This window comes from Salvelinus namaycush, chromosome 21 (assembly GCF_016432855.1).
Source record: "Salvelinus namaycush isolate Seneca chromosome 21, SaNama_1.0, whole genome shotgun sequence".
NCBI lineage: Eukaryota > Metazoa > Chordata > Actinopteri > Salmoniformes > Salmonidae > Salvelinus > Salvelinus namaycush.
Window position 1 is genome coordinate 10,368,625 of NC_052327.1, and position 20,780 is coordinate 10,389,404.

At 43.1% G+C, this 20,780-nt stretch overlaps 1 protein-coding gene across 1 annotated transcript in view; it reads left to right on the forward strand.

Annotated features, from left to right (window-relative positions):
• itga11b (integrin, alpha 11b) overlaps nt 1–20,780 on the forward strand; it is a 133,566-nt gene that overhangs the window by 61,497 nt on the left and 51,289 nt on the right. Inside the window, exons 4-11 of the mRNA XM_039017178.1 lie at nt 8,656–8,765; nt 9,190–9,281; nt 9,386–9,500; nt 9,607–9,734; nt 9,994–10,142; nt 10,394–10,538; nt 10,807–10,972; nt 11,266–11,336. Of these exons, the coding sequence (XP_038873106.1) occupies nt 8,723–8,765; nt 9,190–9,281; nt 9,386–9,500; nt 9,607–9,734; nt 9,994–10,142; nt 10,394–10,538; nt 10,807–10,972; nt 11,266–11,336 (909 nt within the window). The 5' untranslated portion in view covers nt 8,656–8,722. The remainder of the gene's footprint in view (nt 1–8,655; nt 8,766–9,189; nt 9,282–9,385; nt 9,501–9,606; nt 9,735–9,993; nt 10,143–10,393; nt 10,539–10,806; nt 10,973–11,265; nt 11,337–20,780) is intronic.

The following is a 20,780-nucleotide window of genomic DNA, read 5'->3' on the forward strand; positions in this document are numbered from 1 at the left end:
GAAAGATTAACTTTTCCACATTTTGTTACATTACAGCCTTATTCTAATCTGGACAAAATAAATGTTTTCCCTCATTAATCTACACACAATACCCCCTAATGACGAAGCGGAACTTATTTACATAATTATTCAGACCCTTTGCTATGAGACTCGAAATTGACCTCATGTTTATCTTGTTTCCATTGATCATCCTTGATGTTTCTACAACTTGATTGGAGTCCACCTGTGGTATTTCAATTGATATGACTTGATCTGGAAAGGCACACACCTGTATATATAAGGTCCCACAGTTGACAGTGCATGACAGAGCAAAAACCAAGCCATGAGGTCAAAGGAATTGTCCTTAGAGCTCTGATACAGGATTGTGTTCGAGTCACAGATATGGGGAAGGGTGCCAAAAAATGTCTGCAGCATTGAAGGTTCCCAAGAACACAGTGGCCAACATCATTCTTAAATGGAAGAAGTTTGGAACCACCAAGACTCTTCCTAGAGCTGGCTGCCCGGCCGAACTGAGCAGTCGGGGGAGAAGGGCCTTCATCAGGGAGGTGACCAAGAACCCGATGGTCACTCTGACAGAGCTCCAGAGTTCCTCTGTGGAGATGGGAGAACCTTCCAGAAGGACAACCATCTCTGCAGCACGCCACCAATCAGGCCTTTATGGTAGAGTGACCAGATGGAAGCCACTCCTCAATAAAGGGCAGATGGCAGCCTGCTTGGAGTTTGCCAAAAGGTACCTAAGGAGTCTCAGACCATCAGAAACAAGATTCTCTAGTCTGATGAAACCAAGATTGAACTCTTTGGCCTGATTGCCAAGCGTCACGTCTGGAGGAAACCTGGCAGAAACCTGGAGGAAACCATCCCTACTGTGAAGCAGGACAACGATTCTAAGCACAGGGCCAAGACAATGCAGGAGTGGCTTCGGGACAAGTCTCTGAATGTCCTTGAAAGGCCCAGCCAGAGTCCAGACATGAACCCAATTGAACATCTCTGGATAGACCTGAACATAGCTGTGCAGAGACGCTCCCCATCCAACCTGACAGAGCTTGTGTGGATCTGCAGAGAAGAATGGGAGAAACACCTTGAATACAGGTGTGCCAAGCTTGTATCGTCATACCCAAGAAGACTCAAGGCTGTAATCACCCCCAAATGTGCTTCAAAAAAGTACTGAGTAAAGGGTCTGAAAACTTATGTAATTGTTACATTTCATTTTTGTTTTGCTTTGTCATTATGGGGTGATGTGTGTAGATTGATGAGAATAAGGCTGTACTGTTACAAAATGTAGAAAAAGTCAAGGGGTCCTCATACTTTCCGAATGCACTGTATCTATATTTAGCTTTCTTAATGAACCAAACCAGAAAATCAACTGTTATTTCTGGTTGTTTGTAAAAGTTAGCTTGCTAACTCATTGATCCTACTTTGTAGCATACCCATCAGTTGAGCTCATGTTGTTATTGTGTCAAATGAGTCTGACACCAGACAGCTGCGTGTACGTTCTCTACTCCCGCCTCAAATGAAATATCGACTTATCAGGAACATAAAAAAAAGACTGCTAATCAATCTGAAATACTTTTTGTCACTTTAATAATGTTTACGTATCTTGCATTACTCATCTCGTATGTACAGTTGAAGTCGGAAGTTTACATACACCTTAGCCAAATACATTTAAACTCAGCTTTTCACAATTCCTGACATTTAATCCTAGTAAAAATTCCCTGTCTTAGGTCAGTTAGGATCACCACTTTATTTTAAGAATATGAAATGTCAGAATAATAGTAGAGAGAATAATTTATTTCAGCTTTATTTTCTTTCATCACATTCCCAGTGGGTCAGAAGTTTACATACACTCAATTAGTATTTGGTAGCATTGCCTTTAAATTGTTTAACTTGGGTCAAACGTTTCGGGTAGCCTTCCACAAGCTTCCCACAATAAGTTGGGTACATTTTGGCCCATTCCTCCTGACAGAGCTGGTGTAACTGAGTCAGGTTTGTAGGCCTCCTTGCTCAAACACGCTTTTTCAGTTCTGCCCACACATTTTCTATAGGATTGTGGTCAGGTCTTTGTGATGGCCACTCCAATACCTTGACTTTGTTGTCCTTAAGCCATTTTGCCACAACTTTGGAAGTATGCTTGGGGTCATTGTCCATTTGGAAGACCCATTTGCGACCAAGCTTTAACTTCCTGACTGATGTCTTGAGATGTTGCTTCAATATATCCACATAATTTTCCTTCCTCATGTGTCCATTTATTTTGTGACGCGCACCAGTCCCTCCTGCAGCAAAACACCCCCACAACATGATGCTGCCACCCCCGTGCTTCACGGTTGGGATGGTGTTCTTCGGCTTGCAAGCCTCCCCCTTTTTCCTCTGAACATAACGATGGTCATTATGGCCAAACAGTTCTATTTTTGTTTCATCAGACCAGAGGACATTTCTTCAAAAAGTACAATCTTTGTCCCCATGTGCGGCTGCAAACTGTAGTCTGCCTTTTTTAATGGTGGTTTAGGCGCAGTGGCTTTTTCCTTGCTGAGCGGCCTATCAGGTTTTGTTGATATAGGACTTGTTTTACTGTGGATATAGATACTTTTGTACCTGTTTCCTCCAGCATCTTCACAAGGTCCTTTGCTGTTGTTCTGGGATTGATTTGCACTTTTTGCACCAAAGTACGTTCATCTCTAGGAGACAGAACACATCTCCTCCCTGAGCGGTATGACGGCTGCGTGGTCCCATGGTGTTTATACTTGCGTACTATTGTTTGTACAGATGAACGTGCTCCCAAGGATGAACTAGACTTGTGGAGGTCTACAAATTTTTTCTTAAGTCTTGGCTGATTTATTTAGATTTTGCCATGATGTCAAGCAAAGAGGCACTGAGTTTGAAGGTAGGCCTTGAAATACATCCACAGGTACACCTCCAATTGACTCAAATGATGTCAAATGATGATCAGAAGCTTCTAAAGCCATGACATCATTTTCCAAACTGTTTAAAGGCACAGTCAACTTAGTGTATGTAAACTTCTGACCCACTGGAATTGTGATACAGTGAATTATAAGTGAAATAATCTGTCTGTAAGCAATTGTTGTAAAAATGACTTGTGTCATGCACTAACCGACTTGCCAAAACTATAGTTTTTTAACAAGAAATTTGTGGAGTGGTTGAAAAACTAGTTTTAATGACTCCAACCTAAGTGTATGTAAACTTCCAACTTTAACTGTATGTAGAATTATAGTTCGTTCAAACACTTGATCTGAAATGACAACATAATTAGAATATCAGGTTTCAGTTAAGACCCAAATGCAGACTGTGTTGAAGTAACAATGTTTATTACAGCAACAGGGGCAGGCAAACGACAGGTCAAGGCAGACAGGGTTCGATAATCCAGAGTAGTGAGGCAAAGGTACAGGACTGCAGGCAGGCTCAGGGTCACGTCAGGCAGAGGTCGGTAACCAAGAGTAGGGGCAAAGGTACAGGACGGCAGGCAGGCTCAGGGTCAGGCAGGCGGGCACAGAGTCAGGACAGGCAAGGGTCAAAACCAGGAGGGTGAGAAAAAGAGAGACTAGGGAGAGACTAGGGAAAAGCAGGAGCTGGGAATTTACTGAATGCCCATTTGATCTGAATGTTAAATAAGTGAGCAGATTGCTGGTTAGGTCTTCTTTGGTATGGCATCAAACTCCAATGTGATTCAGGCATTTCCCCAGCACCATTTTGCCCAAGGCCCCATTTAGCACTATTACCCTCTCCTTTTGACACTAATAGCTCGGTTCTAACTTTAATAACAGGCTCACCGCTGATCGTTTTAGCAGCTCCTCTGGAAATTGGCTGGAATACCAGTAGATAAGGCCTTCTTGTCTCTGGCTGTCATACTGTAGGTTTAAATACCACTGAAGTGTGGACTCCAGGAGACTCCATCTTATGTTTGTAATAACGGTAATATTTATAGTAAAAGCCTGAGGTTGACAGGGCAAATGGCCTCCACGCCTCTCACTGAATTAGTACTTCACCACACTGTCCTCTGTCTATTCTCTCTTGTTGACATAGAAAATATTTGCCTTCATCCTTTGCTGTTTTAGTCATTCCAGGCTCTATTTCAATTTGTCTTTCCTTGATTCCTTGGATCCTATCTCCTTGCGTCAGTTCAAAGTCTAATAAAAAAATGTAACTAGGAAAGCCAGTTAAGAACAAATTCTTATTTACAATGACGGCCTACCCCAGATGATGCTGGGCCAATCATGTGCCACCCTATGGGACTCCCAATCACAGCCTGATGTGATTCAGCCTGGTTTTTTACCTGGGACTGTAGTGACGCCTCTTACACTGAGATGCAATGCCTTACACCGCTGCGCCACTCAGGAGCCCTTTAAGAAGAAGGTGAGGAGAGAGGATGTGAGGAATTAAGGAAAGATTAATTGAGAAAGAGTCTCGGACACCCCCACACTCTGTCTAATCTGCTGAAGAAAAACAGCATAGACCAGCATAGGCTGGTCCAGCATAGGTGCTGGTTTTGCTGGTGACCAGCCTTCGCTGTGTTTTCGTGGTGACTTCGGTGTGTTTTCGTGGTGATTAAAATAAAATCAAAGTTTATTTGTCACGTGCGCCGAATACAACAGGTGTAGACTTTACAGTGAAATGCTTACTTACAGGCTCTAACCAATAGTGCAAAAAAGCTATTAGGTGAACAATAGGTAAGTAAAGAAATAAAACAACAGTAAAAAGACAGGCTATATACAGTAGCGAGGCTATAAACGTAGCGAGGCTACATACAGACAGTAGTATGTACATGTAGATATGGTTAAAGTGACTATGCATATATGATGAACAGAGAGTAGTAGTAGCGTAAAAGAGGGGTTGGCGGGTGGTGGGTGGCGGGACACAATGCAGATAGCGTGGTTAGCCAATGTGTGGGAGCACTGGTTGGTCGGCCCAATTGAGGTAGTATGTACATGAATGTATAGTTAAAGTGACTATGCATATATGATAAACAGAGTAGCAGCAGCGTAAAAAGAAGGGTTGGGGGGGGGGGGGGACACAATTCAAATAGACCAGGTAGCCATTTGATTACCTGTTCAGGAGTCTTATGTCTTGGGAGTAAAAACTGTTGAGAAGCCTTTATGTCCTAGACTTGGCACTCCGGTACCGCTTGCCATGCGGTAGTAGAGAGAACAGTCTATGACTGGGGTGGCTGGGGTCTTTGACAATTCTTAGGGCCTTCCTCTGACACCGCCTGGTGTAGAGGTCCTGGATGGCAAGCAGCTTAGCCCCAGTGATGTACTGGGCCGTACGCACTGCCCTCTGTAGTGCCTTGCGGTCAGAGGCCGAGCAATTGCCGTACCAGGCAGTGATGCAACCAGTCAGGATGCTCTCGATGTTGCAGCTGTAGAACCTTTTGAGGATCTCAGGACCCATGACAAATCTTTTTAGTTTCCTGAGGGGAAATAGGCTTTGTTGTGCCCTCTTCACGACTGTCTTGGTATGTTTGGACCATTCTAGTTTGTTGTTGATGTGGACACCAAGGAACTTGAAGCTCTCAACCTGCTCCACTACAGCCCCGTCGATGAGAATGGGTGCTCGGTCCTCCTTTTCCTGTAGTCCACAATCATCTCCTTAGTCTTGGTTACGTTGAGGGATAGGTTGTTATTCTGGCACCACCCAGCCAGGTCTCTGACCTCCTCCCTATAGGCTGTCTTGTCGTTGTCGGTGATCAGGCCTACCACTGTTGTGTCATCGGCAAACTTAATGATGGTGTTGGAGTCGTGCCTGGCCGTGCAGTCATGAGTGAACAGGGAGTACAGGAGGGGACTGAGCACGCATCCCTAAGGGTTGAGGATCAGCTGGGCGGATGTGTTGTTACCTACCCTTACCACCTTGGGGCGGCCCGTCAGGAAGTCCAGGATCCAGTTGCAGAGGGAGGTGTTTAGTCCCAGGGTCCTTAGCTTATTGATGAGCTTTGAGGGCACTGTGGTGTTGAACGCTGAGCTGTAGTCAATGAATAGCATTCTCACATAGCTGTTCCTTTTGTCCAGGTGGGAAAGGACAGTGTGGAGGGGAATAGAGATTGCATCATCTGTGGATCTGTTGGGGAGGTATGCAAATTGGAGTGGGTCTAGGGTTTCTGGGATAATGGTGTTTCCCATCAAGATATACAGTACACGGTGACTTATCATTAACTAACTTGACCAAATTCACACTAACTTGACCAATTTCAAAACAGCAATCCTTCTCTTTCATTATTATACATTTTATGCAAAAATATGATGATTCACCGTTCAGTGTTGTCATTTAGATTCTGAGTTATTCCATTTTACTATTGAAATAGTAATTGAAATGATTGGCAATATCAAAAGGTTTTGTTATAAATGACCCACCAACTTCAATGAACGATGGAGATTAATTGAGTTTTCTGTGCTCGCGATATCATTTAAGGTACTCCAAAGTATTTTTCTATTGTGTTTTATGTCATTTCTCTTTGTTTGGTAGTATAATTTCTTCTTCTTTCGATAAGTTAAGTCACAACATTTCTCAACTTACAACGTGTCAACCAGTCAGCTGAGCAGCCTGACTTGTTTGCCACCTCTTTTGCATAATTTCTTTGAACTATACAATTTTTCAATTCCTTATCAATCCAGGGGTTCCAACAGTTCTCACAGTTCGTTTCTTAACAAGTGCATGCTTTTCAACAATCGGCATGAATAATTTTACAAATACTTCCTGTGCTGTATCTGGATTCACTTCCTCATACACATCAGACCTACATACATTTTTTACATCATCAACAAAATAATCCTGAGAAAAAAACATTTTGCATGATCTCTTATAAATTACTTTAGGCCCAACCTTTGGCACTTCTGCTTTCCTTGATATTGGCACAATATTATGATCACTACAGCCAATGGAAACTGATATTGCTTCGCAGCAAAGCTCTGCAGCATTAGTGAAGATATGATCAATACAAGTGGATGTCACAGATCCAACACTATTGGTTTACACTCTAGTTGGTTGAGTTATAACCTTGGAAATATAACAGGCATTAGTCACAGTTAGAAGCTTCTTCATGAGAGGACAGATAGCTGCTAAACAGTCAATATTTAGATCACTCAGAAAATAGAGCTCTCTGTTAACATCACATACATTATAAAGCATTACACACCTATTATCCAAATACTGACTGTTAGCACTTGGTGGCCTGTAGCAGCACCCCAAGAGAAGAAGATTTAGATGAGGCAGCTGAACTTGCAACCACAACACCTCAACCACATTTGACATGAAATCCTCTCTAAGCTTTACAGGAATATGTCTCTGAACCTACTGTATACAGCAACACCTCCCCCATAGGCATTCCTGTCTTTTCTGTACATGTTAAATCCCTGTCTTGCTACTGCTGTATCATCAAAGAAATCGTGTCCTTAAACCTCAGGAACTTGACCACTATCGACCTGGGTCTGTCACCTAGGCTGGTTACATTTTCCACCTCAATCTTCGCATGATCCATCTGCAGCTTTTCAGTAATCATTTTTCTTACTTGCGCCTCAGACTCGACACAGTTCTCATGTGAAGACTCTAGTATGCCATCCACAATGTTATTCCTCCTGGATTGTCCCTCTAGTCTTTTTTCTCAGACATTTTTAATAATTATTCACAGACAGTACTGATGTCATCTCAAGAGGACTTGTCATCTTGCTGCAAGTCTCTTTAAGGACATCCACTTCTTCCTGGGAGAACTAGTTGAGTCCATCAGTATTTGGACAAAGCTCTTGAAGCAATGTTCCTGTTGTTGTAACAACTGCTTGTAGAACTCTTTTTGTTCGTTTAAAAGATCCTTCACCTGTGAAAGAGAAACACTGTCTTTTGGCTTTAGATGCCATGGTAGCAAAGTTGGCTAACATTTGGTACTCCACGCAGTTCCAGACAGGGCAGGTCGCAGGGCAGATTTAAACAGCCACAAACAACAGGGATTTAGACAGCCACAAGCCTAGGACAATTCACAGTCTCAGCCACAAGGGCTAACCGCTTTCCAGGCTGTGTTCAACCTGTCAAGGAAACCTTGAAAGCTTGGTAGCTAGTTAGCAGCTAGGCTAGCTCCTACGCCAATCAGCTCTTCAAACTGTATGGTCTGTTTTTGTACCAGCACATTCCAGTACATGGTGTCACATTACATTCTAATGAGCCATCTTAGAATTGATGATAAAGCATGACCAGCTAGACCAAAGCATGAACAGCTAGACCATGATGGACCAGCTTGGTCACCAGTATACCAGCATCACCAGCATAAGCTGGTATGTATCCAAAACACAGTGAAGGGCGGTCACCAGTGTCCTAAACACAGCAAAGGCGGGTCACTAGTGTTCAAAACACTGCGAAGGCTGGTCACCAGTGCCCAAAACACAGCGAGGGCTGGTCACCAGAAAAACCAGCATAACCAGCTAGACCATGCTGGTCAGAGCAGCTCGACCAGCTCGACCAGCTTGACCATACTGATCAGACCAGCTTTATCAGCATCCATCCAGAACTGACCAGCATAGACCAGTAAGGACCAGCAAATACCAGCATGGACCATCTTGAAATGTATAATGGTCTATGCTGTTTTTTTTCAGCAGGGTATTCTCTCTTTTTGACATAGAAATGAAGATCAGTCCTCATCCGTTGATGTTTTTCTCATTCCAGGCTACTAGTTGGAGCTCCCTTTGAAACCAGTGGCCAACACCAGACAGGCGATATATACAAATGCCCGATGGACACCAGTCCCAACACCAACTGCACCAGACTCAACCTAGGTATGACTGAATGAGATAGATAGATTCCATACTGAACTGTTCTCCCTCCAAATCACAGCACACCTTCGCATACTTTACAGAATACGATTTCCTCCAGAAGCTGGCTCTCCGACCAGGTGTTCAGTTGGATTAGAAACACCTGGCAGCACTGTGTGGTGTAGATTGAGATCTCACATTGTTGATTCAAGTCCAACTCATGCAGAGGAAACTCTACACCCTGTTATGCCCAGTGGGAGTTATGCATTATGGACAGTTACAGTATGAATTACCCATATAGGCATCTCGATGATGCATTAAACATAGTATCATAGCATCAGCTTGACTGTGATTTCATTGATGTTGTTGAATTTGTCTAATGTTGTGGTTCATTCAATGCAATTTTTTAAATGTTGTTTCTTTGTCTGCTTTCATTAATTCCTTCAAGGAAAGGTATCCCTGAACAATGTGTCAGAGCGCAAGGACAAAATGAGGCTGGGCATGACACTGACCTCCAACCCTAAGGACAACAGCTTTGTGGTGGGTGTCAATTGATGTTGACTGTTGAAAATATTACATTGAAATGTACTGTGGTCTGTGTTAAACCCAATTGAAGGTGGTTCATCAATGGCTTTGTGTTCCAGACCTGTGGTCCTCTGTGGTCGTACGAATGTGGGAGCTCCTACTACAGCACAGGCATCTGTTCCAGGGTTAACGAAAGCTTCAAGTTCTCCAAAACCATCTCGCCGGCCTTTCAGAGTAAAAAAAAATCTACTCTGACAAACATTCACTCACATACACCTCATAAGACCACGGCTTCCCAGAGTTACTCACTGTTACAATTGTTTTTAATTGCTTCTTCCAGGGTGCGAGACCTACATGGACATAATGATTGTTCTGGACGGGTCCAACTCCATTTACCCCTGGTACGAGGTGCAGGACTTCCTCATCAACATTCTACAGAAGTTCTACATTGGGCCAGGTCAGATCCAGGTGTGTTACCTGAGATTCTGATCTGATTCTGATAGACAGTATGTGTACCTGAATGTGAATTATTCTATGGTACATGCGGTGGCCAGTGAGTGTATACAGTCAGGTCCAAAATTATGCTGTACCTTCCAGCAAGACAATAACCCCAAGCACACATCAAAATCCATAAAGAAATGGTTAATTGACCACAAAATCTAAATATTTGCAATGGCCATCTTAGTCTCCGAACAGGGGCAAGTGAATCATACTCCTATCTCTACAGGTTGGAGTGGTGCAGTATGGGTCGAGGGTGGTCCATGAGTTCACCCTGAATGACTTTCGCTCTGTGGAGGAGGTGGTAGAAGCAGCCAAGACCATCAACCAACGGGGAGGGGAGGAGACACGCACGGCCCTGGGCATCAATGTGGCACGGTATGGAGAGCTGCTCAACACTGGTCATAACTCTCATCCTAATCCCACATTTCTCAGTATCATTTTCCATAGAGGTGCCTTTCGAAACAGGGAGCAAAATAAAGCACTTTGTTGCTGAATTGGTTGTGCAGTGTGTTGAGGTAAAGTTGCAAATACTGTTTATCCATAATGATTGAATGGCGAACTAACCGATAGTTACTCATAACGGTTAATGAGTTGACTGAGAAAAAAAAACCTGTATTCGCTCAAAGGACGGAGGGATTTAAACGGGGAGGTCGGAAAGGGGCTAAGAAAGTGATGCTCGTGATCACGGATGGTGAATCGCACGACAGCCCTGACCTGCAGAAGGCCATGGAGGACAGTGAGGCGGACAACATCACCATGTATGCCATCGCTGTGAGTCAGTCTGTCCCTTTTTATATTCCCCTGGAACACTGTAGTCCCATTCTCTGTTCCTTCTGCCACGTCTTGGTCTATCACTTACATGTTATACCGTTTCCATATCCTGTGCTTGAATTGATATTCTCTATTTTTAGAGCATCTACCTACTATTCTATCAATGTTCTATAGCATTTCCAGATCATGAGCCTAGTATTCTTTTGACGTTCTATGGTATTTCCAGATCCTCTGTTTGGTATTGACATCTAATGTTATGTACCACCAGGTATTGGGCTACTACAATCGGCGTGGGATAAACCCAGAGGCCTTCTTGAAAGAGATCAAGTATATCGCCAGCGATCCTGACGACAAACACTTCTTCAACGTGACTGATGAGTCGGCGCTAAAGGACATAGTGGATGCCCTGGGAGAGAGGATCTTCAGTCTAGAGGGTATTTTCCTTTAATGACCCTTTGGTTTCACTGATCAAGTGTTCAAGGGATTGGAATCTCAGAAACACCCAGAAATACATCTAGCTAGCTACATTTACTTCTGGAGGTCTGAATTTGAACAACGTTTAACATTCTGCAACAGATGTTCATTTTTTTAAATGAAAATCTGTCTCTAGAGATGAATGGAATTGTGAAGTTTATAATGGTGGCAATATAGAACAATTCTGTAGCAGACTGCGATGATTATTATAATGAAGTGCGTAGACTAGCTGTCACTTCACTGTTCTCCACAGGAGTGAACCCTAACGGGACGGGGTTCGGTCTGCAGATGTCTCAGGCAGGCTTCTCCTCACACATAGTGGAGGTGAGTCTCTGAAATAAGTCACCACATGAGTCTAACCTGGGATCTGGTTTTATACTCACTAACTGACTCTCCCTCTCACACTTTATTGGAATAGGCAAGGGGTTTTTACAGGTTCTTCATTCCAAAAAGGTGGAGTGTTTTTTTTCAAGGTGGGTAAAGGGCTGTTACAGTGACGGTATGAACACCACACCTGCGGTCACTACTCATGAGCGCAGTCAAATTCCACGTGACTGTTGAGTCACGGTAACTAGGCTATCAATTACACAGCAAACTAGCAGCATACTGTATATTTAGCGATCTAAGTAATGCATTTTGAGTTTCCACTTACTGAGATGGTGAGTTAGCCCAAAATACATATTTTATATATTTTACCAATAAGATGTCCCTTCTGTTGGTGCGTGCAAATACGAGTGCATATGTCATTTCAACTGAACATTGTGGTTCCATTAATGAAGAATAAAATGAAAGAAATCTTATTCATAATGAATTAATGATGCATGTTGGGAGCAGGTCATTTTTCCAACACATTTATAGCATTCGTATTTCATCAACACTGTCCAGTACATGCATATTAAGTCTATAATATCGTTCAGATTAATATGATAATTATTTAATGTGATGTATAATGACATAGGGTAAAAAAAACTACATCTACCATAGCACCCCCTTGAACTGATGCATATTTTCCTACTTTCTTTAGCACTGAGTGGACTCAGGATTTAAATGTCAATTTGTTTAGTTAGAACGCAGCTGAAATCTATTAAAACACAGATTTTTGGAGGATCTGCGATTTGAAAATGTAGATACCTGATCTGAATGATGAGGATAAATTGTGATGGGAGTTAGAGGTCCCGTTAAGAAATGGACCCAGGGCTTCCCACCCGGACCTGATATACACTTTACAGTGCATTCGGAAAGTATTCAGACCTCTTGACTTTTTCCAAATTTCGTTACGTTACAGCCTTATTCTAAAAGTGATTAAATTGTTTTTTTCCCCTCATGAAACTACACACAATACCCCATAATGACAAAGCAAAAACTGTTTTTAGAAAGTTTTGCAAAACAGAAATATCACATTTACATAAGTATTCAGACCCTTTAGTCAGTACTTTGTTCAAGAACATTTGGCAGGGGGTTCCCGAGTGGCGCAGCGGTCTAAGGCACTGCATTGCAGTGCTAGAAACATCACTACAGACCTGGGTTTGATCCCGGGGCTGTATCACAACCGGTCGTGATTGGGAGTCTAATAGGGCGGCTCACAATTGGCCCAGCGGGGTCTGGGTTAGGGGAGGGTTTGGCCAGGGGCTCTTTACTTGGCTCATCACGCTCTATTGACTCCTTGTGGCGGGACAGGCGCCTGCAGGCTGACCTTTGTCATCTGTTGAACAGTGTTTCCTCTGACACAATGGTGCGGCTGGCTTCCAGGTTAAGTCGGCGGGTGTTAAGAAGTGCAGTTAGGCGGGTCATGTTTCGGAGGACGCATTTTTTTGCATTTAATTTTAACTTTATTAAACTAGGTAAGTCAGTAAAGAACAAATTCTTATTTTCAATGACAGCCTAGGAACAGTGGATTAACTGCCTTGTTCAGGGGCAGAATGACAGATTTTGTTTTACCTTGTCAGCTCAGGGATTCGATCTTGCAATCTTTCGGTTACCTGTCCAACACTCTAACCACTAGGCTACCTGCCGCCCCAACTCCGAGCATGACTCGACCTTCGCCTCCCGAGCCCGTTGGGGAGTTACAGCGATGAGACAAGATTGAAATTTGGGAGAAAAGGGGGGTAAAATACACAACAACAAAAAAACAAGCACCTTTGGTAGTGATTACAGCCTTGAGCCTTCTTCAAATCAAATCAAGTTTATTTTATATAGCCCTTCGTACATCAGCTAATATCTCGAAGTGCTGTACAGAAACCCAGCCTAAAACCCCAAACAGCAAGCAATGCAGGTGTAGAAGCACGGTGGCTGGGAAAAACTCCCTAGAAAGGCCAAAACCTAGGAAGAAACCTAGAGAGGAACCAGGCTATGAGGGGTGGCCAGTCCTCTTCTGGCTGTGCCGGGTGGAGATTATAACAGAACATGGCCAAGATGTTCAAAATGTTCATAAATGACCAGCATGGTCAAATAATAATCAGGAATAAATGTCAGTTTGCTTTTCATAGCCGATCATTAAGAGTTGAAAACAGCAGGTCTGGGACAGGTAGCACGTCCGGTGGACAGGTCAGGGTTCCATAACCGCAGGCAGAACAGTTGAAACTGGAACAGCAGCAAGGCCAGGTGGACTGGGGATAGCAAGGAGTCATCATGCCCGGTCGTCCTGACGCATGGTCCTAGGGCTCAGGTCCTCCGAGAGAGAGAAAGAAAGAGAGAAGGAGAGAATTAGAGAGAGCATACTTAAATTCACACAGGACACTGGATAAGACAGGAGAAGTACTCCAGATATAACCAACTGACCCTAGCCCCCCGACACATAAACTACTGCAGCATAAATACTGGAGGCTGAGACAGGAGGGGTCAGGAGACACTGTGGCCCCATCCGATGATACCCCCGGACAGGGCCAAACAGGAAGGATATAACCCCACCCACTTTGCCAAAGCACAGCCCCCGCACCACTAGAGGGATATCTTCAACCACCAACTTACAATCCTGAGACAAGGTCGAGTATAGCCCACAAAGATCTCCACCACAGCACAAACCAAGGGGGGGCGCCAACCCAGACAGGAAGATCACGTCAGTAACTCAACCCACTCAAGTGACGCACCCCTCCTAGGGATGGCATGAAAGAGCACCAGTAAGTCAGTGACTCAGCCCCTGTAATAGGGTTAGAGGCAGAGAATCCCAGTGGAGAGAGGGGAACCGGCCAGGCAGAGACAGCAAGGGCGGTTCGTTGCTCCAGAGCCTTTCCGTTCACCTTCACACTCCTGGGCCAGACTACACTCAATCATATGACCTACTGAAGAGATAAGTCTGTATACCAGGGAGCTAGTTTCTTATGACAAATGTTTTTCGTTTTTAGGGGTGCAACTGCATCTAGGGTATTGCGCAAGGTTAAATTGAGTTCCTCAGTTAGGTGGTTAACTGATTTTTGTCCTCTGACGTCCTTGGGTAGGCAGAAGGAGTCTGGAAGGGCATCAAGGAATTTTTGTGTTGTCTGAGAATTTATAGCACGACTTTTGATGCTCCTTGGTTGGGGTCTGAGCAGATTATTTGTTGCGATTGCAAACGTAATAAAATGGTGGTCCGATAGTCCAGGATTATGAGGAAAAACATTAAGATCTACAACATTTATTCCATGGGACAAAACTAGGTCCAGAGTATGACTGTGGCAGTGAGTAGGTCCAGAGACATGTTGGACAAAACCCACTGAGTCGATGATGGCTCCGAAAGCCTTTTGGAGTGGGTCTGTGGACTTTTCCATATGAATATTAAAATCACAAAAAATTAGAATATTATCTGCTATGACTACAAGGTCCGATAGGAATTCAGGGAACTCAGTTAAGAACGCTGTGTATGGCCCAGGAGGCCTGTAAACAGTAGCTATAAAAAGTGATTGAGTAGGCTGCATAGATTTCATGACTAGAAGCTCAAAAGACGAAAACATCATTTTTTTTTTTGTAAATTGAAATTTGCTATCGTAAATGTTAGCAACACCTCCGCCTTTGCGGGATGCACGGGGGATATGGTCACTAGTGTAACCAGGAGGTGAGGCCTCATTTAACACAGTAAATTCATCAGGCTTAAGCCATGTTTCAGTCAGGCCAATCACATCAAGATTATGATCAGTGATTAGTTCATTGACTATAACTGCCTTTGAAGTGAGGGATCTAACATTAAGTAACCCTATTTTGAGATGTGAGGTATCACGATCTCTTTCAATAATGGCAGGAATGGAGGAGGTCTTTATCCTAATGAGATTGCTAAGGCGAACACCGCCATGTTTAGTTTTGCCCAACCTAGGTCGAGGCACAGACACAGTCTCAATGGGGATAGCTGAGCTGACTACACTGACTATGCTAGTGGCAGACTCCACTAAGCTGGCAGGTTGGCTAACAGCCTGCTGCCTGGCCTGCACCCTATTTCATTGTGGAGCTAGAGGAGTTAGAGCCCTGTCTATGTTGGTAGATAAGATGAGAGCACCCCTCCAGCTAGGATGGAGTCCGTCACTCCTCAGCAGGTCAGGCTTGGTCCTGTTTGTGGGTGAGTCCCAGAAAGAGGGCCAATTATCTACAAATTCTATCTTTTGGGAGGGGCAGAAAACAGTTTTCAACCAGCAATTGAGTTGTGAGACTCTGCTGTAGAGCTCATCACTCCCCCTAACTGGGAGGGGGCCAGAGACAATTACTCGATGCCGACACATCTTTCTAGCTGATTTACACGCTGAAGCTATGTTGCGCTTGGTGACCTCTGACTGTTTCATCCTAACATCGTTGGTGCCGACGTGGATAACAATATCTCTATACTCTCTACACTCGCCAGTTTTAGCTTTAGCCAGCACCATCTTCAGATTAGCCTTAACGTCGGTAGCCCTGCCCCCTGGTAAACAGTGTATGATCGCTGGGTGATTCGTTTTAAGTCTAATACTGCGGGTAATGGAGTCGCCAATGACTAGGGTTTTCAATTTGTCAGAGCTAATGGTGGGAGCCTTTGGCGTCTCAGACCCCGTAACGGGAGGAGTAGAGACAAGAGAAGACTCGGCCTCAGACTCCGACTCGCTACTTAATGGGGAAAACCGGTTGAAAGTTTCTGTCGGCTGAATGAGCGACACCAGTTGAGCATTCCTACAGCATTTCCCTCCAGAAGCCATGAGAAAGTTGTCCGGCTGCGGGGACTGTGCGGGGGGATTTATACTAATGTTACTATCTGTACTTACTGGTGGCACAGATGCTGTTTCATCCTTTCCTACACTGAAATTACCCTTGCCTAACGATTGCGTCTGAAGCTGGGCTTGCAGCACAGCTATCCTCGCCGTAAGGCGATCGTTCTCCTGTATAATATGAGTACAGCGACTGCAATTAGAAGACATCATGTTAATGTTACTACTTAGCTTCGGCTGTTGAAGGTGCTGACGAACCATGTCCAGATAAAGCGTCCGGAGTGAAAAAGTTGAATGAGGGAAAAAAGTTGTGAGGGAAAAACTAAAAATATAAACGGTAATTAAAAAGTAAAAAGAAAAAAACGTAAAGTTGTCAGCTAGCAAAGTAAGGTTGGCAACAAAACGCACAGCAACACGTCTGCAAGTTCAAGAGGAAGTGACGTCTTGACATGGGTATGAAGCTACAAGCTTGGCACACCTGTATTGGGGGAGTTTCTCCCCCAATACAGGTGGGGGAGAAATTTGAGTCCCTGGCGGCGTAGTGTGTTACTGATGGTAGGCTTTGTTACTTTGGTCCCAGCTCTCTGCAGGTCATTCACTAGGTCCCCCCGTGTGGTTCTGGGATTTTTGCTCACCGTTCTTGTGATCATTTTGACCCCACGGGGTGAGATCTTGCGTGGAGCCCCAGATCGAGGGAGATTATCAGTGGTCTTGTATGTCTTCCATTTCCTAATAATTGCTCCCACAGTTGATTTCTCCAAACCAAGCTGCTTACCTATTGCAGATTCAGTCTTCCCAGCCTGGTGCAGGTCTACAATCTGGTGTCCTTTGACAGCTCTTTGGTCTTGGCCATAGTGGAGTTTGGAGTGTGACTGTTTGAGGTTGTGGACAGGTGTCTTTTATACTGATAACAAGTTCAAACAGGTGCCATTAATACAGGTAACGAGTGGAGGACAGAGGAGCCTGTTAAAGAATAAGTTACAGGTCTGTGAGAGCAAGAAATCTTGCTTGTTTGTAGGTGACCAAATACTTATTTTCCACCATAATTTGCAAATAAATTCATTTAAAATCCTACAATGTGATTTTCTGGATTTTTTCTTTCTCATTTTGTCTGTCATAGTTGAAGTGTACCTATGATGAAAATTACAGGCCTCTCTCATCTTTTTAAGTGGGAGAACTTGCACAATTGGTGGCTGACTAAATACTTTTTTGCCCCACTGTATGTACTTTCACGATGAATAAAATCATGTAGGCTATGAGGATTATACTGTACATTCATATTCGTAGTTACAGCCATCGAAACACGAAATAGATGACAATCGTGGTTGTGTTTTTTCCAAGACCACTATGACCGATTGGTGGTGCAGTCATTTAAGACATTTGGCTCATAGTTCAATGGTTATGATTTCTAATCCCACATGGATCATTTTCATTTTTTAAATCCTTTATTTACAATATTCATCCCGTGCCAACACACTTCTAATTCTGAAAAGTGAAATTATACCTGTCAGAGTGTGTCACCCTGGTAGTAGTTGTAGGTTTGTATACAGTACCCTAGACCAATCGGTGAGTTAATTTGACCATTGGAACTACTGTGTAAATACTGCAATGCGTGTTTGATTGAAATGAGCCCCTAATCTTCATTTTCAAGGTGATGATTGCACTTTTCTTCCCAACACAATACCTCAATAATGTGATTCCACATTTCAATTACTTTCTTTGAGCCCCATGGGGAACCCTGGCGCCTTACCACTGTGAGCTTGTTGTCCAGGAGCCTAATTTATAAACCGTGCATACTGTACATACAGTACCAGCCAGTTTGGACACACCTACTCATTCAAGGGATTTTCTTTATTTTGACTATTTTCTACATTGTAGAATATTAACCATAAAATAACACATATGGAATCATGCAGTAACCAAAAAAAGTGTTAAGCAAATCAAAATGTATTTTATATTTGAGATTCTTCAAAGTAGCCACCCTTTGGCTTGATGACAGCTTTGCACACTCTTGGCATTCTCTCAACCAGCTTCATGAGGAATGCTTTTCTTGAAGGATATCCCACATATGCTGAGCACTTGTTGGTTGCTTTTCCTTCGCTCTCCGGTCCAACTCATCCCAAACCATCTCAATTGTGACTCACCACCTGGATTCGGTCTTATTTAGCAACATAAGAATTTTTGTTTTTTACATTGGATAAAAGTAGACTCGGAGCTACAAAATGGTATATCATACACTGCGTTTGACGAAATAATGGGAAAGTAATTCTGCTTTGAAAGTTGATCAACTTGTAAACTCACTTTTGAGAAAACCGTCTTTTAATGTTTTGGTACTACTATCGGAGAGCCCTTCTTTGTCTACACCGATTCAACATTGTTCACACCCTCTTAAGCCATTGCCCCACCCATCTCTTTAAGTGTTGATCCATGTGTTCTGTACTAACTTGCCAGCTACTTCCAGACATCTAAAGAGAGAGAACAGCTCACTAAACATTACTCGCCCTAGCAGAGCTGATTAGACTGTTACAGTATGTTATCCAGAGCGTTGGTGACTGCAACTGTGCTGTCAGATTGTCCGTTAGTAAATTCAGAGCGTTTCGCATTCAGAGCGCACACTGGACGCTCTGGCCAATAAGTAGGGTTGTTCCGAAAGCTCTGACCTCACAATGACAGTCAAGCACCCAAGCTAACTGGCTAACATTGGCTAGCTACTTACAGACACATAATGAGAGAACACCCCACTCTGACTATTTTACTCCCCCAGTTATCCAGAGCGTTGGTGACTGTAACAGTGCTGCTGGCAACAATTGAATTAGGCTTTGTTGCTGACATTTACAGACATCAAACATATTCAACGGGTGTTGAGCATTCAAAAATGCATCAGTTATTCTGCGCTCTGGCACACTAAGACGAGAGTGTCACGCCCTGACCATAGAGAGCTTTTTATTCTCTCTGTTGGTTAGGTCGGGGTGTGATTAAGGATAGGTTATCTAGGGGAATTATATGTCTATGTTGGCCTGGTATGGTTCCCAATCAGAGGCAGCTGTTTATCGTTGTCTCTGATTGGGGATCATATTTAGGTAGCCATTTCCCCATTGTGCTTTGTGGGATCTTGTCTAGGTATAGTTGCCTGTGTGCACTCTTTTGAGCTTCACGTTTCGTTTGTTCGCTTAATTTTTTTTTTTCCCTTTGAGTTTTTCTATTCCAAAATAAATGATGGAAACATACCACGCTGCATCTTGGTCCATTCCTTATGACGATCGTGACAGAGAGTTACATTTGTTAAAAAATGTAGCTAGATAGCTAGCTAGGTAAACAATGAATCCCAACGCATGACGTGACATTAGTTAGCTCACTAGCCAGCTAATGTTAGCTCACTAGCTAACGGTACACTAACTTGAAATGAAAATACTTGGTCAAAATTAGAGTGGAGTCTATTGTTAAGACATGTAGCTAGCTAGCTAGCTAAACATAATCACAACTCATGACATTACTACCCTGCATAAATCTGCAGGTAGCTAACCAACAAGGTTCTATGGCTATAACTAGTCAAGCAAATGTGTCTGAGATACGAAGAATAAGATCATACACATAACGTTAGCTAGCGACCCAGACAGCTAACATTAGCTAGCTAACAGTACACTTGAAATGAAACCACTTTCTGTCAAAATTAGAAACGTGTAATATCTGAAAATTGAGATAGTCTAGCTTTCTTACCAGTATACATCATGGTTGGACGCATTTCCTGACTGTCTGATGCCATGCACGATGTAATCCAGACTGGTGTTTTCTCCATCTCCTTAGCTATCATATTCGAATTCCACTGATTTGAAAACTCAGTCCTCCAGAAAGTGGAGAGCATACACATAACGTTAGCTAGCGAGCCAGGCAGCTAATGTTAGCTAGCTAAAAGTACACTTTAACTTGACATTAGGTTTATGCAGTTTTACTACACAATAAAAAAAATTAAAGCTGCTTTTGACACGATTACCTAGACATACTGACCAGCTCCAATAGACAGACACGTGCTATATGGCAGACCAATCCAAACTTATCTCTCTGCATGTTCAGCCCACTCATTATCTCAACCAGTCATGGCTAGCGGGAAGGTTGCTCACTTTTTCTGTGGCTAAACCAAACTAAGCTCGTAATTTAACAATTTTATTTGTATTTACAGATGGCATACAAGTTTGATATTAAGGCACATGAAATTTCACATGTCTGAGAAGGCATTTCTGCAAAAAAAACGCATTTTGATAAAAAAACATTTTTTACATTCAAACAGCTCCCCTGTCGTGACTTGCGACATACGCCTAGTTTCCTGAATCGGGTCAAAATTGGGTTGAGGTCGGGTGATTGTGGAGGCCAGGTCATCTGATGCAGCACTCCATCACTCTCCTTCTTTTTTTTTTTTTTTTTTTTTTTTTGGGGTGGATCAGCTTAATATTGCGGAAAGAATGTTGCTTCCAATGTAATTGTCTGCATCATTTCCAATCCCCCATATTTTTTTGGGTAAATATATATATCCATACACGCATGCATACATATATACATATATACATACACATACCTATATAGACATACATACTTTTTTAAAGAATATACCTTTATTATTATTCCCCGTAACCCT